The 25860-nt window shown below is 29.1% G+C and overlaps 1 protein-coding gene across 1 annotated transcript in view; it reads right to left on the bottom strand.

Annotated features, from left to right (window-relative positions):
* The window catches only part of LOC107441387 (uncharacterized), a 130662-nt gene that overhangs the window by 90937 nt on the left and 13865 nt on the right, over nt 1–25860 (bottom strand). The window contains exons 5-12 of the mRNA XM_071180923.2: nt 23919–24006; nt 23145–23284; nt 16136–16200; nt 15991–16064; nt 8632–8729; nt 8438–8555; nt 5479–5623; nt 2901–2975 (exon numbers count right to left, since the gene is read on the bottom strand). Of these exons, the coding sequence (XP_071037024.2) occupies nt 2901–2975; nt 5479–5623; nt 8438–8555; nt 8632–8729; nt 15991–16064; nt 16136–16200; nt 23145–23284; nt 23919–24006 (803 nt within the window). The remainder of the gene's footprint in view (nt 1–2900; nt 2976–5478; nt 5624–8437; nt 8556–8631; nt 8730–15990; nt 16065–16135; nt 16201–23144; nt 23285–23918; nt 24007–25860) is intronic.

The raw sequence follows: 25860 nt of genomic DNA, 5'->3' as shown, positions 1-25860 counted from the left end.
TAAATCATTCTTGAAAAATTTCGCGGTCACGTAAGTACATCTGATTTCACTACTCGTTTTATAGTTTATGTTTTATTCTGTTTTTTTTTTAATTTTCTGTTTTCACATGTTATTTTTACTTATTGTGTTCTATTTTATTTGTTGTAATTTTTGTAAAAATTTTTTGAGTGCTCTTCACATTATTGTATTAATATATTTTGCTTTGGCTATATTGATACAATATCAGAAAGCACTCTTTTTTGCGGATATAATCGTGTGGCCTGATGAAAAGATTATATCTTTAATTTTCCAGATTTTTAAAAAATTTTTTATCCTTTTTTTCCCCAGTTGTTTGTTATTTTTCTTTCCCCCCTTTTTTCATATGTCTGTAATTTTCCTTTGTTTTATCTTATTTTTGAATTTATATATATATATATATATATATATATATATATATATATATATATATATATATATATATATATATATATATATATATATATATATATATATATATATATATATGTATATATATACATGCATGCATGTTGATCAGGAGTTGAACAAAATAATGGAAACACTTCAATACTAACACATTGGTCTTTTTCAAAAATTACTTAGATAATTTTTTTAATAAATTTGACTTGTTTAGGTCATGCGATTTCTCACACTTGTCAATGAAGTTTAAAGCTCTTAGAGGATAAAGGGACTGATAATAAATTACAAACGAAAAATAGCGCTTGTGAAAAAAAAAAAATTCTAATAAATTTTGGAAATCTAGCTTAAATATTTATGAAAATCTGAACATTTTAATAAAAAAACGAATTATTTTTGTCTTACGTTTTTTTGCTATAACTTTAAAAATATTCAATAAAATAAAATATAATCAATTGCTTTCAAATTTGAGAGAAATTTGCTTAAAACTGAGCAAGATATGAGTAATTAAAGTAGTTCTGTAACAGAACTCCTTTAGAATTGCCACCACACCATCTAGAGGCGAGAACAGTAACAAATGAGCTGAATTATAGCAACCGAAAGGAGAACATCTCCGAAATAGTATCTCTGTTTTAGTGTTAAGTGAGGTTTGTCGTTAATTTGTTCTTGTTATTTGTAACTGTTTTCTGTGCTCTGCTATTGAACATAAATAATTTCAGAGCTAGCCCGGTGTTTTTATTTTCTTGGAAAATGGTTACAGTTCTTCTATACTGCTTACGCGCAGGAAAATTTTAAAAGTTTTTTCTTTTCTTTCTGAAGTATTTGGCTACTGATAAAAAAAAAATTGCAATTTGAAACCCTTGAAAATTGAAAAAGTTAAAAGCAATTTCTTAAGTAGTTTATATATTTTTTTAAAAGAAAGCTCAAAATGATAAGGGGCTTTTCATAAATTTCATTTTGCACTAATAAACAAGATTTATTAAAATTGACACTGGCATTGTTGGTGATCAATAGGGCTGCAAGTTTGTTGTGGGAAAAAGGACCCAAAATTCGCGGATATTGCGATAATTACGTCGTTTAAGTCGGCTCGTCGTTTACAAAAGAAACTCGCTCTAATATGGCGTAAGCGACCATTTAGGCTTACCATACCGCACTATCTGACCAAGCACGTGCTACCTATTCGCATATGTGGAATTAACCAGGGATTTATCGTTTCTTACGGGTATACAAAAACAAAATTTTAAGAGGCGGGGAACATAATCTTGAAAACATTTTGCGAAATTCCTAAAGCTGAATTTGTGAAGGTACTGTTAAACGGTAGTAAATTTGCCCTAGACAGACCACTGGTGTAAAGAAGTTAGGGTAACTGTCTTTTAACCCCTTCCATCTCGCTCCCGTGATATTTCTGGGCTGGAGTGTTCAGTAGTAACGCTGCAATAAGAATAAAACTAATTCATTTCTGTCTCCCAGAAAACAGTTTATTTCTCATTTTACACACCAGATGGCAGTACCAGGATATTTTAAAGAAACGGCAACCATCAAGAGAATGCAAAGTTTGTTGTTACGGAAGATATGAAAATAATAAGAGGAATTGAGGAAGGAAACTCGCAGGGCCGGCCCTAGACATTTTGGCGCTCTCGGGCAAAACCTTAACTTTGCGCCCCCCCCCCCCCCCGTTTTTTTTAAGTAAAAAAAACAAAACGGGGTTCTTTGTCAATTCTCGAAAGGCGGTGGTTGAGTGGTTTTGTCATGTTAAATTAAACTAGATTTTGCCTTAATGTTTAAATATATTATATTATTTGAATTATGTGCTTAGAAATAAAAATGATAAATTCCGCCTGCCTCCTCTCAATCTTGTCAACTATCATTTTGGTGCCCCTAGACCGACCTTTGGCGGCCGCCCGGAGCGACATTAAGTCATAGTAAGCCTGAATGTAGGCTCTTCCAAAAATTTTAAAATTTCAAGCTAAAAACAAATCAAAAATTATATATATATTGTTCCTACACATATTTTTATATAATTTTCAGGGATAAAAAAAATAGGCACTTATATGACCGTTTTCTTGAAAATTAACTGATCGCTAAGGGGTTATAAAAAGTTACAAAAAATTTTGGGGAACAGAAAGGCAGAGTAACTATGAGATTCTGGTAGCTATAGATTACTGTTGTCGGTTACTGAACTTAGCTGCGACATTTACAGTTCAGTCTTCATGATCAATCGCCCCAGAATCTAGCTGTAAGTGATTGAAAGGGAGAGTGACAGAACAAACATATGAATACAGACTGCTGGTACATTAAATAAAACTTCTCTCTTCAAATTCAAAAGCTACAAGCACAAATATTTCCCTGAATTGTCCCATTGACTAGTATGTGATCGTGAATTTCCGCTAATCTATTGACGGTATGCTATTTACAGTATTGACTGATTTATTTTTTTTTACGAAATTGTTTTATGAAACATATGTGCATTATAAGTTTATACTTACTTGGTTCTAAACTGCAAACAAACCTTAAAAATTCTTCAAAATCATTTAGTAGAGTGACATTCTCATTCAATGTTCCTGTCAAAATAAAATTATATATATAATATTAAAAGAAGTATATATTGAATATAATCCTAAAAATAGAGCTCGCAGGGTTGCCACAGAAAAAAAAATGAACAAAATAGTTGCTTTTAGTAGCCTAACACATGAAAATAGTAGCCAAAAACTAAGAAAATAGTTGTCTAAATAAGAACAAAAATTCATCAAAAATATGACTAAAATTTTGTTAACGACTTATTGTTATATACCACGATCCATTCAGTCAAGCTGATTACAAATATGATAATTTATTTATATACTGTAAAATCTCCGTTTAGCGGACATTTTAGGGACTGAAAAAATTGTCCGTTTAGGAGAGTTGTCTGCTTACGGGAAGGGTACCCAAATAATGAAGTTTAACGCAGTTAATTGTTTTTAGAATATTTTCAAAGATGTAGATATAATTAAATAATTTACAATAAGTACAAATAAATATCAACAAGGATATTTATTTAAACTTTAAGAAATATAAAAAAGAATATATAAAGAAGTTAGGTATAAATACATAATTCTAGATGTAGCTATTGATAAATTAATATAATTTTCCTATTAGCATAGATACTCAAGTCAGACATATGATACTGAATAGGAGCATTCAGTCCTCAGTCGGTTTCAATTATTAGGTTTACATCCCCTTATACTTACCTATCATTTGATAAGGAACATGATTAATACCTTCTTGAAAGTTAACCTCCCATGATTAACAGTCATTCACTGTTCAGTCTACGGAGTTGATTATTCACAATTGAACAGCTATCAAGTGTCTGAATAAGTGTTTCATTTATATGAACACATCAAACATTATATTTCTGTTCTCTTTTTTACTCCAACTGTGTTAAATACAGTCTTCAAATTGGTAAGAAAATTAAAGAAATTTTCAATGGGGAAGAACCATTGAGAGAATTTAAGATGTCATTTCAACTCCAGGAGTCTCATAACCTGTGTGGTCCAGATGAAAATATGCCGCTGTCCTAATTATTTCAGGAGAATTATTTCAGTATCATTTTCTCTCCTTTTTTTACAAGGATATAGCAAAGTGACAAGAGAAAGATTGATTCTTTAGTAGTGAAATAGCTTCACAATATTTTTAGTTATGGATAAAGCAAAAAATAAACCTGTTTCAAAAATGGCTAAAAGTTGTATTTTTTTTCCTTGCAATTTATAGCAGATATAGTTTTTTTCTTTAATTTAGAAAAAGTAGTGTCCAGTTTGAAGAGAGAGAAAATAACGTTTCAGGGCCAAAATGACCGTCCGCGTCCGGTTACGGGAGTGTCCACTTTGCGGAGAATGTACATAATGGTTTATTCATAGAAGATTACGGGGGAATTAAAAATATGTCCGTACTGAGAGGCGTCCGTTTTGCAGGATTGTCCATAAGAGGTTTCACTGTATATATATATATATATATATATATATATATATACACACACATGAAAAGTGATTACTCAAATTCAAAATTCATGCACTGTAATATCGGATAAAAAATTATCATTATTTTTTTTTTTTAAAAATCATACGGAATTTCGCAGCAATAGTCATTCAAAAGGCGATAGAGAAATGAAATAGACCTACAATGGAGTCTGTGCAGATTGAACAAATTAAAAAGTGAAGACTCAAATTTGCAATTCAAAATTTTCACAATTTTCTATTTTTTAAGAAAAAAAAAGTTCAGTGTGTTCAGAAACTATCTTGTGGGGCACAGATTTTCCACCCAATTTATGTTTAGAAAGAAAAAAAAAACATTGATAGGAGTTCAGAAAAGTCTCCTGTTCCTGAAAATAGTCGCCTTTTTTTAGCCTTTTCAGGCAAAAAAAAAAAGCCGTCATAGTCGCTTCATGCCAAAAATAGTTGCAAACAGTTGCATTTTAGCCGCCTGTGGCAACCCTGAGCTTGTATCTAACACACAATCACTTAAAACCTTTCCCACAAAGAAAGTCCTTAAGGTTTAACTTTGTAAAAAACAGGACTGGAGGATTTAAAAAAAAACATTACAGCTCTAATAATGAGTATTACACATAGAGTTAGAAATGCAAATAATTATTCAATACCAAATCTAACAAATTATGAAATTTCATAGATTTACCATTGATTTTATCTTTGTAGTTTGTTGACAACCCTCTAGAAATCTCTAACACCCTTTAAAGCCCATTTTTATTGGATAGCCCCTAATTGAGAATCTATGCCACAGTTAAACAGAAAGCGGTAAAAAAAATTTTATAGTAAGATTTTATTATCGAAGACACAAATAAGAGTCCATAAATAAAGTGGTAAAAATATAAAGACAATAAAATGAGGAAGAACTATTTCACATCTAAGAAAATTTTGTTTCACAAATAGTTCAGACAACAAAGTTTTTTCTTAAATTTTACTTTTTATTAAATCTTTCAAATTATATTTTTCATCCTTTTATAACATACAATGGTTTGCACTCTCTATTAGCATATGTGTTATTAAAAAGGTATTGAATAACATGAAATCTTACCATTTTCTAATATTTTTTCTAGTTCAAGCGTACCTTGATATTTTATTTTATCAAATTGACATTTTTTCATGCAATACTGTAGCAAATTTATACACTCTAGAAATGAATTTTCCTGAATAAGGCAAACACACATGTTACCATAAGCCTAGAAGGAAAGAAAAAGAGAAAGTTAATTTAAACAAGATAGTAAAAAAATGTACATTTTCAAAATATTTAAAAAAAAAAAAAGTATTGAAATACGCAACAAGTACAGAAATGTATTGAAGGTGGTTGTCTTCGGCAGACGATTCTCTCATTATCCGCCCCAAATTAATATTCCGCGTTCAGCAGTATAGACTAAATACCAAATATTTGTATGTTGCATCTCTAATTTAGAAGCAGCAATTACTGTTTATTTTTGAAAATGTAATTTTTTTAAATTATAATTTTACAGTGCTGAGCATAATCTTGTATCTATTTACAATTTAAAAACTCCTTGAAAAAGTTTTTTGCAATAACCGGACCCTATTTGCACAAATTCATAACAGCAGGACCCTGGTTGAAAGAATGTGAGTAATTTTCTCACAATTTCACAAAAACCGGACCTTTCACAAAATGTCTGGACAGACTCCTGTTTACAAAAAGCGAAGAAAGAAATAATTTGTGCGTTCCCCCCAACAAAATGCGAGAAATCACCCATAATATAAGATTTTGTTATGTGCTGAATAAAAAATTGTTACTTGCTCAATAAAAAAATTATACAGTTCTTTTTTTTTTGTTAACACAGCGCTTTTATTATTTTAAATGAGTAACATATATGTTTGTTATTATTAAAAGTATCTTGCAGAACGATATTAGTTCTAGAGAGTTTTGTCGCAGATAGCTCGAAAAAATTCTGCCACAGGAGAATTGTTTAGGTACATTAAAATAAATTATGCATCCATATTTCAATCTGAAGATTTCGTTTATTTCGCATGGTATAAGATTAGACATTTGAGTGCTAAAATTTATCACCTCAGTCCAAAATTTTTATGGTAATTCACTTTCATGTAATTATGCCCTAGCCCTATCTACTAATACTCTTATGGCTCACTCAGCACATCCATTTGCAAAGGATTATAATTTTTTTTTTCAAGTAGGGTCCCGTATTTTTCTAGAAAACTATCAATCTTGTTATTTTAACCCACTATCTGTTCTGAATCATACGATTTTCTTATCAAATGCATTTTCATATCTTTCTTTAAATTTACAAAACATTTCAAATACTTCCATTTTATGCTTAAAAAAATAAGAAAAGTACAAAGAAAAATCATCTACTAGAACTGAAAAATATCTTGAATTGCCTTATGAATCATTTCATTTCTTTCATTTCAAAATTATTTACTTTGTTACTTGCATGCAGGGGTCTGTCCAGTTTTTTTTTGTGAAAATTTAGACATAATTTGTGAAAATTAAAAACTATATTAAAAAATCATCACAAAAATATGGTAAAGTAAAGAAGATATTTTCAAAAATTGTCACTACAAATAAAAATCATTTGTGACTTTTAAATTTCTATACATCTTTCCCTTATATATTCAAAAAAAATTTTGCTATTGTAAAATTTTGGGCTAAAAATTGTATGCAAATTTCGAAATCCATAAAAATCATTGTCCATGGTTATATTGCAATTTGAAGTTAATAAAAACTAGTACTAAAAATTTTTTTATAATTTTGAGAACATTTTCAACTGGGTCTTACAGAAAAAAGCCTCACCGAGAAAAAAAAATGGTTCATAAAAAAATAAAGGCCGGTAAGAATAAATTTACAATAGTGTTTAAGATAATGATCGAATTTCGACTTCCAGAAAAGTTTATAGAGGGAGAGACTCGTCCTTTCATTTGAAACAAACTCAAAGGGGGAAAAAAACCTGCTTAGATATGGCGTAAGTGACGGGTTAGGCTTACCACATTGCTTACCACCAAACACTAGCTACATTTTCATAAGAGACCATCTGGCAAAGAAGCTCCTCTTTTACCAAGATTGCATAAGATTTTCTTTATTTGTGAAGCTACCGTTTTTCCTGAAGTTGAATTTGCAAAGGTACCGCTTACCGGTAGTCAGCAAGATAACGATCCAAAACATTAATCGAAATTGTGTAGAAACTACATTGCATCAAAAGAAAAGAAAAAAGTACTGAAATACATGGATTGGCCCCCTCAATCACCTGATATTAATCCTATTGAGCTATTGTGGGATGAACTCGATAGAAATGTTACAAAAATGAGATGTACCAATCAAAACAAGCTTTGGGAATCTTTACTTAGTTGCTGGAACCAGATATCAGCTAGAACATTATAAAAACTAATGGAAAGAATGCCAAAAATATGTGCTGCTGTGATAAAGGCTAAAGGAGGATATTTCGAAGAATCCAAGATTGGACGAAATTCATAAGTTATGCATAAAATTATAGTTCTTACCATATAAGCGTACCTACATTTCTCAAAAAAAGTTGATTTAATGTAATTTTCAGTTTAAAAGAAGTCATTTTTAATTGTTATTTGTCTATTTTTAAAAATTCAAGAGTGAGTCTAAACTTTTGACTGGTAGTGTATGTATATATATATATATTAACACAATGAATCAAATGTAGATTATCATGTCCTCTTTTTGCAGATTATACACACGCAATTTGCCATCGTTGTCAGACCCTCCCCACGCCACAAAGTCTGCGGCAGTCCGCTGCTATGGAAACAAGAATAGCGCATTTCAGGGAGGGTAGCTTCTCTTCACTCTAGGGCTAACACAATAGACAGAAGAAAAATATTCCTTTTCTTTCGCCGAACCGAGCCTAAACAATGATCCCACACCCCTGCTGGAAATAGTCATACCTCGTTACCACAGTCACCGCCAAGGGCCCAGACGAATGGGTGGGGAAGTTCTTGCTTTAGCCAAACTATATTCTGCTGATAATCAGAAGTTAGAAGTAAAAAATACTTACCGTAAAGTGCTGTGGATTGATAATTGTAGAAATATAACTATCTAATAAAGCTTTTTTATATTCCTTCATTCGAATATATATTATTCCTCGTACAGCAAATGTTTCATAGCAATATGGGCTGAAATAAGAAATAGCACAGATTTAGTTTAAAACTAAAACAATGTTTACAAAAAAAGAAAAGGGGAAAAAATTACTTGTAATTTAAAGCAGATGTTACTGCTTCGAGGGATTCTTCATAATTTCTTTTTAGTCCTGCCTCTTTAGCTATTTCAAGCCACCTATTACTTTCCATCTACAATTAAGAATTATATTAGAATAATAGAGAGATTAATAATAAGAATGTGAAATGTATGATTTTTTTTCATTTTTGAGAAGTAGAAACGTCTACTTTTATCGAAATTTACAGTGAAAACACATATTTGATATCACAGGGCTGAGAGTAGTCAGAAAGTAAAAAAGAGGAAATCCAAAAATGAATATATATATATACATATACACCCTCGTGCAAATTAATTGTAACAAACTTTTTTTTTTGTGTTTTTTAAAGAAGATGTTTTGGGGTTGTTTCAGTTACAATGGGGTTGAACCTTTGCAGCCTATTGCCGGTATGATGTGTTCTGAGCAGTACATTACTATTCTGGGTAAAAAAGTTGTTCCATAGTTGAAGAAACGATACCTTGATGGAACAGGGATTTTTCAACAGGATTTAGCTCCTTGCCATACGTCCAAAATTTTCAAGAAATTCATGTCTGAGAATCAAATTGAGACATCGGAATGGCCAGGGAACTCTCCGGATATCAACCCAATTGAGAATCTCTGGGTCATATGCAAGAATCGCCTATTAAATATGGACTGTACAACTATGGAGAAGCTAATCACGGCGTTAATTCATGTGTGGTACAAGGACACAAATATTATAAATGACTGTAAAAAATTAGTGAAATCCATGCCGAATCGTGTCCAAATGTTAATAAAGTGTCGTGGAGATCATATTATGTACCAAAATTTTTTGAGTTTGTATAAATTTAAATAAAATAGCATTTTCTCTTAGTTTTCTGAATTTATTGAGTTTGTTTCAATTAATTTGCACAGGGGTGTACATATATATGTAACATAAAAAGCTTCTATTAATCTTATTATGTTAGTTTCTTTGTTATAAAACAACTCCTAATTTATTACTAATTAATTATTCAAATCGAAATGCTTTCTCACACTTTGAAAAGCCACATCCTGTTTCTAAATCTATTTTTGGCCTAACTATGCATAAACTTACTTAAAGACATTTTTCTTTTAATCTACGTGGGAATCACTCGAGCAACCTCATTAACCAATAGTAATTTCTGAGATTTGCCTCTTTTCCCTAAATAGAGACATTTTAGGATTATTTGCAAGATTTTCCCTACCAGAAAGACTGATCGCCCAAGGAGTAAACTACACTTTTCGTTCTCCACTCAATAAAGAATGACATAATAAAATTTACTGTGCTTTCATTAAAATCCTGTGTCTGTTTTCCTGCTCGGTCCGACTGCATCATCTTACATATATACATATATATATATACAAACATATATATGTAGAAGCAATGATATTCAAAAATTTGACAAAAAAAAAGTGTGATTTTTAAACCATGTGATTATAAATCCCGATGATTAATTTTAAAATTGTATGAATATGAATCGCGTGCCTGATTTTAAAATCGTGTGAATAAATACTGCAATATTTGATTATAAATTTAGAGAATATGGATCCTGATATGTGGCTTTTAAATCATGTGAATATGAAACTCATGTGAATTGAATTTCAAACATGTGAAAATACAAATCATGCGTAATTTTTAAATAGTGTGAATACGAATCCCAATGTCTAATTTTTAAATCACGTTTAAATACGAAAATCTATATTTAATATTACAACCGCCTAAACGAATCACGGCATTGTATTTTAAATTAGCAGAAATAAGAATTATTACAAAGAGTTTTAAAAAGGCGTCAATACAAATTGCGATATTGGACTTTTAAATCTCGTAAATAAGAATAGCAATGTACTATATTTAAATCACGTGATAAAAAGGCTGAAATTCGAGAGACAAAAGTGAAACTCGGCTAAAAAGGGGAAAAATCTCATCCCTGATATTAAAACCTAAAGCAAATACAAGGTTGCCACTCAAAGCTAAAAATATTAAATAAACTGTTTTCCCTGTACATATTATACACAATATATTAAGAGGAAAAACATAACTGTGCTCTTGTTTGAGCTGTATTGGGCTGACTATATTTAACTAATTACTGGTAAAGCGTAGAGAAAAAAAAAGGAACAGCTGAACATAGTTAAATAATGCTTTAGTCAGTACAGAATTCCCACTGAATTTCAGAAACAAAATTCCATGACTTTTCCAGGTATATCAGATAAATTTCAATAAAACTCCATTCCAAATTTTATCTATACCATGCAATTTTCAATTAAAAAACTTTGAATTGTAATGCGAAATATTAGATTTTGTGAACAAAACCATACTGTAGAATGGAGAAGTTTCACCAAAAAGTGGAATTTTATAAAATAATTAAATTAGATGCTAGAATTATTTAACTCGAACTTCAATAACTAATTACAGTAGAGCGCCGATTATCCGAACCCTTATTATCCGAACTATGTCTGATTTCATTTTTTTTTTAAGTTTAGAATACTTTTTAGCCTATCGACAATTTTTCTAAATCAAGAAGAATAAATAATATCCCCTACATCTGAAGACCATATTTAATTTACAACCTTTTTAGCAGTTTTCTTATAGTAGCCATACATACATGTATTGTGATACAGTTAAACCTGCATACCCCTTTACAAAAGAAAATTATCTTCCAAGAATGTAACCTTCATTTTGATAGTCTAGAATGGTTGGAATGCAGAAGGAGTTCATGAATAGATAAGTGCTGAAGTTCTATAATTGGGGAATGGGTAGTTGACACTTATGGTTAATGATTACAGTGCTTGAAATCTTATATCTTGGAATAAAATTCTTAACAGAAAAACAAACGAAACTGAAGTTTCTGAGCCCGTAGATTTTTCGGATGAAAATGATGAAATTGTTACTGAAATTTTGAATGAAAATCGGAACTCCACAGACGAAGAGGAAGAAGTAGGTGATCAAGTTCAAGATAGTGGACCTTCTCATATAGAAGTGCAGTTCATTAGATTTTGCAATGAATTGGCTAGAACGTCAAAATGATGTCGATCCAGTTCAGTTGATTTATTTAAAAAGAATAAGGGATATATGGCTGCTAAATAAACGCGTCTTCTTTGAAACGATATCTTTGCTGGATTTCTTTTGCAATGGAAAATAATGAAAAATGTGGTAAAATCCGTAATTGACAACAAAAAAAAGGTATAAGAAATTGAAATATGATAAAAATAATTCAAAATAAAAAAAAAGCAATAAAAAATTTTTTTATTGAAAATATTTAAAAATTGAAAAAAGAAAAAAAAACTTAAACCCGCCAGAGCTATTTTAGACAGTACTGCCAGTCCTAAGCCTACAAAAGGTGCGATGGGAAGTTAATGCATAAATAATAATAATTTAATCTAGATTTTAAACAACTTTCCAATTATCCGAACCATGTTCAGTCCCGAGCAGTTCGGATAATCGGCGCTCTACTGTACTGACAATTCTAAGACTGGTTATTTTTCAAGTATGATACAGGAATTTTCCATGTTTTTTGCATAAAATTCCAATTTTCAATGACTATTCCCTGGTTTTTAGAGTGAAAAAAAAATCCTAGACAATGATAGGTTTTCCTTGTTCTCCCTGACCTGTGGGAGCCCCGTTAGTAAATGAAATAGTTTAGTGTAGCTGAAATATAATCTTTAAATATCCCACAAATTAAGTTTTGAGAGGACACCATCTATTAAAAGACGAAAATAAGAGACAAAATTTCCTGCATTTTGGGTAATTTTTTAAATTCCCTGTACTTTTCAGGTTTTCCCTGTGGAGTAGCAATCCTGAAATATATGTGTATTTGTTGCTGAGATTTCTTACATATGTTACAAACAAGCACAGGGAGAGCTTGTAAGGTAACAGAATGGGTAAAACCTCTTCCTCAGGAATTAGCAAAGGTTGAGACATACAGGCGATCGAAATGGGCTATATGGTAGGAACCGAAGGAGAATTCCAGTTCATTCTTGGGCTGCATCTACCAGATGCTGGGTGCATTGGAAATAAAATGACACATAGTCCTTCCAAATACAAAAGAACATTTATTCAACAAAAATAAACAGCTCCTCGTCAGAGCTTACTTCTCCGACGGAATCATAGCATCGAATGACAAAATCTGACGCTAAGCACCGAGGCTCGCATCGCCAACTCTTTCCACACTTCACTTCATTTTACAACATTCTCCCCCTGTTGAGACTCAGAGTGAGTCTCAAGCTCATAAAATACATTATTAAACAAATCAATTCTTTTGGGAGCTCTTACACATCCTCCAGAGGAAGTATATTGCTGCATTATTGTTTTACCAGGGGCTCACCCACCTTTGATTTTACATTCAGCACCACAATTCGATTCCTTTACACCAAGTTTCTTATCTGCAATGATGCTCATTTCATTTGCCTGAATTTCTAGTGGGAGGATACGTTGAATTGGACATAAAATTGATTCATGCTGCTGCTCAAACTGGCTAACAAAAGAAAATTCAATAGAAGCAAGTGAATTGTGTATTTTTTGTGGGAAGAACACTGGGTAAACTAAAAAAACCTTAAAGCTAGTAAATTTTCTGCTGTGGAAAAAAGTCTAATGATGAGCATGTAGCAATGTAGAGCTCAAAATATCCTTAAAGGAATAGTTAGTTGGAAATTTTCGAAAAATATAACATCAAATTTTTTAAAATGTCTGGCCAAAGTACCAGTGTGCATGACTAAGTCTGTGAGGAATTTGTAGAAAAACAAAAACTCAATATTGAAAGACTGTGATGAAAAAAATACAGGTCATCTGCAACAATTCAGATTTTCAAATTCATGACATTCCATGTTCAATTCCAAGAATTTTTCACGACTTAACGAAGTTACTATTTTCTCCCAACAAAAACACAACAATAAATTTAAAAAAGCATTATAACATTAATTGAAATAATGGGTATAACCAAAACTGTTATACTCTGCATCTTCATATTTACTGATTTTAAATTTAAAAAAAACAGAGTAAAGAAAGAGTTGAAGCAATAAAATAGCTGCAAAAAATACAAAAGCATATAATTTTTTTTCTACAGAATTATATTCTAAAGATACTTTTCTTGTTCATTAGAAAGGAAAGAAATACATCTGATTTTTCTGTGCTCATTTCGGAATAAAAAAATTTGCCAATGACTGGCTTGCTTCAGCTAGAATTTGAAATTGATGAAATAAAAATAACAAAAATTCTGAAATCATAGAAGTTTAAAAGATAATTCGCTCTAGAAACAATGTTTTTCTTTCATTTGTTTGGAAAGAACACCATAATTTTTAAAGAACATGATAAAAACATTTTATATTTTAATAAAATATGACTGTGAGTGGGTATTTTGTTACAATTTCAGATATTCGGAACACCATGAAATGTGGGGGGGGGGATAAATTCCATCTTAAAAATTAGATTTTTCGGCGACCTAAATCAATGACTTTCTATGATTTTTTTTTTAAAAAATAGTTAAAATCATGACAAATTTTGTTTAATACCAAAATTCGTGACTTTCCATGATTTCGTATGACTTTCCAGGTGTGCAGATATCCTGGACATATATTTACATACAGTAGAAATTGAAATACGGTCTAACACTGCTATAATGAACCTGGGATATAGTGATGTGGAAATGATAGTGGATGCTTTCAGTGGTTGCATCCAAACTGCTTATGTTATTTTATACATTTACAGTGAACAGTTGAGAAATTGATGGTTTGCTTATAGTGGACTCAAATTAGGGGGAAGTTAAATTTTATTTAATCAACAAAATGTATTTAATAATACATTGCAATAACATGAATTTAATAATGTATTCAATTAAATAATTAATTATGGAAATGATAAGCACCAATAAGATTGTAAAACTTCATTAAGCAATACTAATTTAAAAAGAAAATAATCACCCAAAAAATAAATAAAGCATTTTGTTAACTCCAAATGTCAAACAATCTTAAAAAATGCAATATATTTCATACATAATTATATAGGGGGAAAATAAAATACAAGAAAAACTAATTAATTAAATTAAATAAAAACATCACTTAAAAATTTCCAAATAGACAGCACCAAAAAAAAAAGTGCTTAAATTGTCGAGTTTTAAGTTATAGAGTACAAAACTTGTTGCCAAACAAAATAAATAAATGCAGCATAATCTAGAAATGTATCACTTGTAAAAAGAGAAAACTGCAATCTGCTTCATAAAATAATTGTCAGCTTTAATATGCTTCTATTAATAAACTTCTTATATTTCTTTATAAAAGCAGATGGTTTTTAACGAAAGCTGATATGATTCCACAACAGGCAAAACTCTAAACCACATCTCTAATGAATCAAGATTTACTCAATTAAGAAACATTATTTTTCAATAGATATCAAATAAATAAACATAGCAGGGGATAAAAAAACGTTCTATTCATAAGAATTAATGTATTATTAATTACTAATTAACAGGGTTCCCACTCTTTAAACAAAGCAAAAATTAAGGACTTTTTCGATAAAATTAAGAAACTTAAAAATAGTATGATTGTTTATCATCGAATATACCACCAGCAACAGTTATTTACCTTTCTTAAAAAATCAAAAAAAAAAAAATAATAATAAAAAAAACAATTTTATTATAATGTAAGTACTGATATAATTGTATTAATTAACAGGGTTCATTAAAGTAGGACCAGGTAATTTTTGCAAACCCGGGTTAGGTTTTCTTAAAAAAACATTTTCAGATTGTTAAATGTTAACAATATCTATGTAAATAAACAATTGAATCATAAAATTAAGCGCAGAAATTAAGATTTGCAATTCTTTTCATACATTTAAAAAAAATAGAAAATAAAGAAATTTGGGAAAAACACTGAAAAAATTATTAAAACAAGTTTTTATATTTCACTGTTAGGCACGCATCACATATTCATTTGTGGGCGGCATCAGCTAAATATTAAGTTATGCCAAGCAGTTAGTCTCTCTAAAATGCTCTACCCTCAATGCATGGTCTCATTCTAGGTGATAAAGTAATGGACTTTTTTAAAAAATATTTTGTAAGACTGAAAAAATTGTTCCTATTAAGTAATAGTGATGCAGAAAAATTAAGGACTTTTAAAAACCTTGTACCAAAATTAAGTACTTCTAAGGGCCCTTGTTTTCCAAAATAAAAATTAAGCAGTTTTTAAAGACTGTGGATACCCTGATTAATGTATTATCCAAAATTATTCTTTAAAAATAAATTGTCATAATTAATCAAGGACAATGAGAAACAAACAAGGATTTAAAAAAAATAAATAAAAAATAACATGCCAACTTTCGGATATTTTAATAACAAACTAAATCCTTTGTATAGTATACAACTTACTGAAAGTTTTTGCACCTCAGACGTCAAATCCGTTAATGCTTGCTTAAGCCTCACTTTTATAGTTGTATTTCTCACTAAAACAATAAGAAAAGTTAATACAACATCTCACATGTTTACAGTTTTTAAAAAAATATATATAACTCACCAAAAAGCAATGCAACCACATAACAAAACTTGATAAGACTTTTATCATAACCAATAAAATTTTCTCTAAAAAAACAAATCTAATTATTTTAAATTATCTAAAATGTGCGACAACCTATTCATAAGAAAACGAAAACATATACTAAAAAATATTTCATATAACACTAAAAATTGATGCACTAAAAAATGCATAAATACAAAAGTGAGAAAGTGACTTCAATATTAATTAAAATTAATTAACTATGAAGGAAAATTAATCAGTAATATACATTAGTTTTCTAAGTGGGTCAAAGAAAATATCAAGATATTCATAAAAAACAAACAAAAACAAAACGAAAATCAGGACATTTTTTGGAACAGCGTGTATCAGATTATATTTTAAAAAATGCAAACTAAAAACAGTATAATTTGCTTCACTGAAGTGTAATAAAAGCAAATTTTTATAGCAAAATAATAATAAAATATACTATTTTTAAAATCATAATTACTTCGCTTGGAACGAAAAGTTTTAACAATTTTCAGCACGATTTTATTAATACTCATAGCTGCCAACTTGTTAAAAACAAAATTAGGAACAACCAATCAGAGGTAATTATGACACAAAGTAAAAAGAAAAATATCAAAACATCGATATCCAAATATCAATTGATAAACCATACACGTTACATATTTAACATAATTTTTATAGCTAACAGTTTTAATTAAATGACTTTAAAAATGAAGAATATCCCACCTTTATAGTAACTAATTCCAGAAGAAACTTACTTTTTCTAAGAATCGTACTATTGTATTTTAAAATCGCATGGATATAAATTGTGCTGTTTTGATTTTAAAATCATGCGGATAGGAGCGGCGTTGATGGATTTCAAAATCACTTGAATATTTATCGCGCTGTTGGATTTTAAATTCACTTGAATATGAGTCACGATATTGGATTTTAAAAATGCGAAAATACAAATTGTAGGGGCAATTGCGATATTCAATATTCAAATTACGTAAATATGAATCACAATGCTTAATTTTTAGATTGCCTGAATACGAATCACAATATTGTATTTTAAACTAGTGTGAATACGAATTTCCGTATTTTCGGAACAAGGATAAAAAATTGGAACAAATAAAATTTAATCAGAACAGTTGGCAGCTGTGAATACTGAACAACTCATAAAAATTTTAAATGAATGTGTGGTGGAATCAACAACAAACTATGCTCAATGACCGAAATTTTGAGAAATGTTAAAATTTAATTAAATAGTTGGTATAACAGGGCTCAAAAAAACGCCCACCTGTCCTCGGCGGTCAAAAATTCCCCGCGGACAAAGAATTTCTCGAATCCCACGTCCGCGCGGATGGCCATTTTCTCGTTTATGTTTGTGATACATTTTCAATTTTTGTTATCTTACAAGAGTATAGCGCCTCACTTCTAAAATGACCCTCTAATCTCGAAATACAGCAACATACTGCACATGGTGGAATGGAAGTTTTCTCTGTCTAGGAGTACTGCAGCGGTTTTCAGCAATGAACTTACAAAAACACACATTACGTACTGGTCTTAAACAAGAAGCGTTAAAAGCAATTATGAACATCTACCTAAATGGAAAACCCCTTTCAGATTTCTGTGCAGAAACCTCTGCAAATCATTGGCTTGATTGTGGAACTGGCAAACATTATATTTGATTCATTTAAAAAACGTAGTACCCTCGAATAAATTGACATTCCAGATAACTTGACCTTTGTCATTTAAATTATTTCATAAAAGAAATGCATTATTTTTTATAACAGAAATACTAGGTTACTATAAGTAACCTAGTATTTTTTTTTTTGTTACTGTATAATGTAATCCTAGTATTTGTAATCCTAGTGACTACTAATTCATTGTGCAATTTATATAAATGTTTGTAATAAATAAGAGAAAATCATATTTTTATTTATTTAGAAGCTACGGGTTAGTTTCAAAGGAGGATGGGTAACATTTCTGAGTTTTTTCGAGCCTTGTGGTAAAATAATTCTATGAAACACGAGCAGACAGATAATTAACAAATTTATTTAAAAGATTAAGACAATATATAAGACAGTGAGAAATTTTAAGCTGTTGTCAGTGCCTCCCAAATCCAGTTCCGGCAACTGCTACAAACAGTATTTCTGATGCCTGCACTGACTTCCGGCAGGAGAAAAACTAACCTTTCTATTTTGTGACCCCCCAGCCGAGTTCTACTAATAGATCGCATTAGTGTTCCTAGTTCTTTACCCCCTTACAACTTCAATCAAGGGCAAAGAGTGTGATATGGGCTTGTGTGCTGTACTGTGTTTTGGAAAATACAAAGATATGTAAAATTTATGTATTGAAACTTATATCAGGGTGGCCACTCAAATCAGGTTTCAAATTTTCCTGATTTTTTTCAGGTTTTCCAGTAAAATTCTTAAAATTTCCAGGTCAGCGTGTTTTTTTTTTCCTGCTAAAGTGTAGTATAAGAAAAGTGTTAATATTAGTGTATCAGTCAATATAATAGTGTAGTATTTCATTTAAAATTTATTTTTTTAAAATGTCATCTTGAATAGATATGGAGGAAACAATATGTTTAGCTTGAAGAAAATAACGCTTTTAATGAATTAATTTTTTTTTAAGTGTTAAATAGTTATGATAATAATAGCAATGATCCAAAACAACCTTGGAAACCAACTGTTTAATATGCTTTTATTAAGCAAAAGAAAATAATTCCAGGTGATTAGAAACCAACCATCAATATAGAGCCATTTTATACTGTATCTTATACAAACAGTGCTCTTTATAAAATTCATTGAAATAATTTTCTTGAAACCAATATCATAAGTCAAATGTTTAAATAATGTTGTTTATTTCAAATTAGCACTATTATTTTAAGACATATTCAGTAGTATTTGTAAAAGAAAAATTGCCAATTTCTTGTTGCATATTCTATAGAAAAAAAAATAGATAAAATTCTTTAACTTTTATTCTTTTTCTTTTCCTTTTCTTAATGGAAATTAGAATATATTAATAATTGCAATCTAACATGGTCTCCTAGTTTACATGAGTTAATTGGTTTTGTTTTTACATTTCTGGGCAAATCCATGGTGTCGGAAAAAAATGAACATTAATTTCTTAGAAAAATATCTTATAAAACAAGTTTATAATCATCAAATTTTTACATAAATATTTCATAACCTAACGAAAAACAGTTTGTTTTATAAAAACTGATTACTATAAGTTCGAATTAAATTGATTAAATTGTTGTTGTCAGATGTGAATTGTGCGAAAGCAAAAAATGATTACTAATTTACAAATTGTCTAAACTCAGTGAATTTGTTGGTAATTTATCTGCAAAATTGACTGAATTTTGAAGCTGACATTTGAATAAAAAAGTCTACGCAGTTGTTTGGGAAATATGCAGTTGTTCGGGAAATATGATACATAATTAATTTGAAATTTTTTACTTCAGTGTCAGATGTAAATTTCTCAAATTGGATAGCAATTTAAGTTAATGATAACCATCATAATGACTGAAAATTACTTTAATTATAATCTTAATGCTACAAATATTATTTTTTACTCAAATAGCTTCTTTAAATTTAAATTGTCTTCCATTTCCTGTTAGAAAGGTCAGATTAATATGCTTTATAGCAATTTCCATCTTATAAAAGTTGATTGAAAAATCACTCATTTTAACTATGCAACGTATATTAACAACAATGTAATAAATTAACATCAATGTAATATATAACCAATATAAATATAACTCATATTTAAGCAATATTTTTTTAAATTTAATCATTTTGAAAATCGTAGAATAAAAAACTTTTTTTTTTTAAATACGGTAAAAAATGTTGAAAAAAATCACGATTTTTATACACAATAAAAAAAATACATTGAAAAAAAAATAATCACTGTACATTAAAAGGAAAAAAAAACTCTTTTTTACTGTATTATTAGCCTATAACAAATTTTTCTGGAAAAAAAATGATTTTTCTGGGCACAGGAAAAATTATAATAATAGCTTTATTTATTGCCTGCATAAAATTAAATAATCTTTTTATAGCAGACAATATTTATTGATATGCCTTTTACTTCTATTTAGTGGCATAGCTAGCAGTGAAAAAGAAAGAGTGTATGTCCGGTTGTAGCGTAACAGATAGGCCAAATTTTTGGAAAAAATTTTACATGAATTCTTGAATAAATTTACATCTCTTTTTAATACCCTCTCTCCAGTTTCATTGACCAATGACAGGCCCAATAAATAACTAATAATTTTTATCCCACTTACCTAAAAATTGAAAAGGATGTTAGTTATTGTTGTATTGCAAGTAGGTTTAATATTTTTTTTCCCAAAATTAAGATAAGAATAAATAAAAACAAATAAGATGAAAATAAATAAAAACAAATGTAATGAAAAGAAAAGTAGTAGTGTCAGACTGAGTGGTGTGTAAAAATAATTAATTATTAGTTTAAAAAAAAAATATTTATTATTACCAAAATCTTGGTTTAAACAGAAAAAGTAATTTGATTATATTAAATCCTAGTGCCACAGTACAATTAATTATGCATTTTGGCGTTGCACGTAAAACATCAAAAGTGTATCTTGAGAATTTTTTTTGTAGTAAATCAAAATGAAAAATTTTTCTACATATTTGTGCAAGACAACCTGTTTTGTTGTAGTTTACTTTAATTATTATTCCTTCCATTTTCTATTATTAGTGTGAATTCTTTCAAAAAAAAAAAAAAAAAACTGTACTTTGTTACAGATTCCCTTACCACGGTTGAAAATTTCAAATGATGTTGCCCTTCATTTAACAGCCTATGACTTATTGAAAACTGATATTTATAGATAAAAAAATCATTATAACTAAATCTTCAATTTTTTACTTTGGAAATGATACCTAGTTAGTTTACTTAATATCAAGTTTAAAATTTTGGTCATCTGGTTGCTCAACTTGAAACCTGTCCCTGTACAGTGCAGAACAAAAAAACAAAGTTTTTTTTTCCTTCTTTCTAATAAACAAATATAAATTTTAAAAAATTCCATTCTAAGCTTATATATCATTCAACATGTCTTCCATACATTTCTTGGTTTTTGTCAGCTTTTCAGGGTAAAAAGAGAAACAATTTCAGAAATATCAAAATAAAAGTTATCATGAAATCCAGAAAATCAGCATCAATGCAACAATTTTGCTATTAGCAATTGGTTGGTTTTGCTGAGAAAAAATAATTCATTGGACAAAAGCTTTCAGAAAAAGAGTGCAACATAAAATCTCTAAATCATATCCAATTATTTTTTGGAGAATTTTATAAAGTTAAAAATACTAAAGCATTTTGAATAATTTTGCTAAAGAAAAAAATACCCTCGAAGCGTCGCAACAAACTTCAACAATTAATGAATTCAGCCCACAGACTAAAAGAAGATTTAAAAAATAAAAAAACACTACTGTTATAAACAGAAGCAAATATTCTTTCTTCCACAGTTCTGCCTTTCTTAAACTGCCCCATAATCTTCAAAGAGGTCGAAGATTTCTCCATTCATTTCCCAACATAAAAGAGTTTGAAATGGCATTTTAGTTTAGCAGGGTAATAATGAAGAGAATTTTAATGCAAGAAAAGTATTGCTGAGTTGATATTTCAACTTTTTTACGATAAATTTACGTCTAAATAAAAGTAGATATAAGGGATGGTAAAATAATTTAACTTAAAAGAAAAATTCCAGCTTATCTTTGAAATTCCTTGATTTTTCCAGGTTTTTATCTAAATTTCCCTGACTTTTCCAGGTTTTTTCCAGCATAAAAAAATTCCATGATAATTCCAGGTTTTCAAGGTGGGTGGCCACTCTGTTATATGTTATGTTATGCAAGTTATATTCAGCTTCAAAATTTTTTTTAAATTTGCTCTAATTGAATAAGATATGAGTGTAATCCATTCCTTTTTAATCAGTGTTTTCACTGCAGCGCGAGAATCTCGCATATTTTTTTATTTTCTCGCATTAAAAAATTATTAGCGCGAGAAATTCGAGCATTCTATAAATCAATTTCAAACTTCGCGAATTTCTCGCATTTTGGAAAAAGCTTCACATTGCGCCATTTAGAATAAAATCTGCTTCACTTTTCTTCCCGGATCTTTCATTATTTTCAACATCTGCCCTGTTTTCAAGCTTTCCTGTCCAGCTTTGTTCAGAACCTTTTCAAAAAACAGAACACAACCACGGAACCCCTTTCAGAACACATTTCTGTTTACCATAGGTAAGGTTTCTTCATGTAAGACGTTCGAATTTTTTATCCACTAATGTAAGATGGACAAATACCTTGAAAATAAAAATCTTCTGTGATGATGCACCAAAAATATTCAATGCTTTAAAAAATAGAAGATGTTAAAAATGTATTATAATTAAAGAAATGATTTTTTTTCAAGAGTTTTTGTGTTTTTTTTAGTTTTAAGAAATCCACTTATCTTTTTGAAATCTCACCCTGTTTTTGAGAAAGGGTGAGAAATTCTCACCCATTTTTTTTCTATGATGAAAACACAGTTAACGTGTATGTAAAAATTATAAATACAGTGGTTATTGCATTTAAAAATACTATTTTTGTAATAAAAAACCATTTTCTAACTTTTATAATAACATAAAGAACAAAATTAAACAGTCAAAATTTTTTCCATTTTTGGTCCATTTTGTGTTAAAAATGTTGACTATGTACAATTATAAAATATTTATTGGAATTTATGGAGCATGCAATGTATCCTCTAATGCTATCTGGAGCATTTTGAATGGATTTGAACTCAAGAATTTAAGGTAAAAAGCTCAAAAAGGCAAAAAAAAAAAAAAATTTGTCGGAAAATTATCAGGAATTATCTCATGCTAAATTAAATGCTCCACTACCCTAAAAACTTTAAAGCATCATCATTCTCTCAAGGTTTTTCAAAAAACTTTTTTCACTTTAGAAACAAAAAAAAGGAAAATAAATTAGAAACATAATGAAATTTAAACTAGATAAATGTTTTGTAAACTTACTGTAGAACTGGATTGAAATGTCTAATATCACTTTCTGATACGTTTTTAGTATTTAAAAGTTTTTGTATAAAAGCAGACTCCTCATCAAGTCCAGGTTCAATTATTTGGCTACTTTGAAAGAGGCACCCACAACAACAAATCTAAAAGAATATGAGATTCTGTTAACGTCATATTGAAATGACAGAGTCCAATACAACAGCATATTACGACAAGTTTGTTACAACTTTAATGTTAAACATGTAAAAATTGTATGTTAATAATGAGAAAAAATTACTGTTCTACTAATAGTTTATCAAGGATGGGAGCTAAAAGCAAACAGGAGGAAATTCAAAAATAAACCCAAAAAAGGAAGGAGAAAAAACAAGTTGATAGTACAATATCGAAACATTCGACAAAAAAGGAGTTTTACATGAAAGACAATGGAATTTTTTCCACCACAGATAAACTAAACTTCAATTATTTGAATAAATATTTTTTGTATTATCATTTGAAACATTCCTTTATTTTATAAAAGGGCGGTTTGTCTTTCAATTTATTATTAAAAAAAATTCAAAAAGTACTGAGCATTTTAAAAATAATTTGCCTTAGGGTTCTTTTCTCATTTTTTAAGGATTATTTTTTACTAAAAAATGTGATTCGACCTCAATTTTACTGACATAAAACAGTTTTGATATCCTTAACAAGTGGGTGAACTCTAGTGAAATAGAATTGAGCACAACGTTATTACATGTGAATTTCAAATCAGAAAACTTAAAAATAGTTAAAAGTAATTACCTTGCAAAATTGGCAAAGAGTAAAGACAACTATGGAATCCAACAATAAAATATTATCTATAAATTTATTTTTTTCTGGATTAGAAGATCTAAAAAATAAATAAATAAAAGTAATATTTTTTTAAAAAAGCAAGATAAAATATAGAATACAAAAATATCAGTTAAAAAACATTAAGAATTACGAGAATAAGTATTTTGCACTAACTACATAGTCAACTTAATTAATCCAACAAACATAGTCAATGTAGTTGACACAATTAATATTAAACATACACAAAGCTAAGACCTGAAACTTTTGTTTTCCAAGCAAAACACAAATACATTCGTAATAGAAAATCTGTGTGTGTACATGCTATTGCTAAAGTATTGAAATCAGTAATTCAACTGATTAACATTGTGATGACATCACAATGCTGTTCTTTAGTTGTTTAAATATGCTATTAGTTAAAATTTATTTTTAAGATGCATATTTTTTAGATTCATATGTAATAATTAGAATCTTGTTTAATCTAAAAGATTTTATTTTATTTTTTATGTAATTCAGGGTATCTGCTACATTTTAGATTTTCAAATTCATGACTAATTCCAAAAACTTTTCATGACTTAACAAAGTTACTATTTTCTCCCGACAAAAACAGAACAATACATTTAAAAAGCATTATAACATTAGTTGAAATGATAGGTATAACCAGAACTGTTATACTCTGCATCTTCATATTTATTGATTTTAAATTTAAAAAAACAGGAAAGAAAAAGTTGAAGCAATAAAATAAGTGAAAAAATACAAAGGCAAGTAATTTCTGTTTTCTTTTTTTTCGCAGAATTATATTCTAAAGATACTTTCTTTGTCGGAAAGGAAAGAAATACTCCGGATTTTCCTAATCCAATTATGGAATATATAAATAAAACAAATATTTGCCAACGACTGGCTTGCTTCAGCTAGAATTTGAAATAGATAAAATAAAAAACAAAAATTCTGAAATCACAGAAATTTGAAAGATAATTCGCTCTAAAGATGATATTTTTTCTTTCATTTTTTGGAAGAACACCAAAATTTTTATAGAACATGATAAAAACATTTTATATTTGTTGAATAAGATATGACTGTGAGTGGGGATTTTGATGCAAATTCAGATATTCGGAACACCATGAAATTGGGGGCGGGGGAGTAAATCCCATTTTAAAATTTTGATTTTTTGGCGGAATAAATCTACGACTTTTCATGATTTAAAAAAAAAAGTTAAAATCCTGACATTTCATGACAAAATTTGTTCAGTACCGAAGTTCATAACTTTCCAGGTGGGCAGATATCCTGTAATTGTAATTTTCCAGAAAAATGACATTTCAATGCAAACACAATGTTACAACCACTCATGTCTGTAAAAAAAATTCCCTGTGTTTTCCCTGCACATATTATACACAATATATTAAGAGGAAACACACATTTACTGCACTGTTGTGAACTATATTAGGATAACTATGCTAGTGTTAGTTGCTGGAAAAATTTAGAGAAATAAGGAACAGATCAACATAATATGTGACAGAAATAATGCTATAATAAACAGAATAACAACAGAAATAATGCTATAATAAATGAAAAATATAATATAGGTCACTATCATCTTTATATATCCCATAGATTGTGCTTTGAGAAGTCTGCATTTTTTAAAAGAAAAAAATAAGAAAGAAATTTCCCTGTTTTTAAATAAAAATTCAAAATTCTCTGCATTCTCGTTGATATTTTAGATGATTTTTCCCAGTTTGTAAATAAAAATTCAAAATTCCCTGCATTCTCTTTGGTAATTTAGATGATTTTCAGATGATGATTTTTCCCAGTTTGTAAATAAAAATTCAAAATTCCTTGCATTCTCTTTGATAATTTAGATGATTTTACCCAGTTTGTAAATAAAAATTCAAAATTCACAGCATTCTCTTTGGTATTT

Source organism: Parasteatoda tepidariorum, chromosome 8 (assembly GCF_982258835.1).
Source record: "Parasteatoda tepidariorum strain Cologne lab strain chromosome 8, Ptep-v5.0, whole genome shotgun sequence".
In the NCBI taxonomy this organism is placed as follows: domain Eukaryota; kingdom Metazoa; phylum Arthropoda; class Arachnida; order Araneae; family Theridiidae; genus Parasteatoda; species Parasteatoda tepidariorum.
Note: the sequence above shows the minus strand (reverse complement) of the source record. Positions and strands in the feature narration are given on the sequence as shown.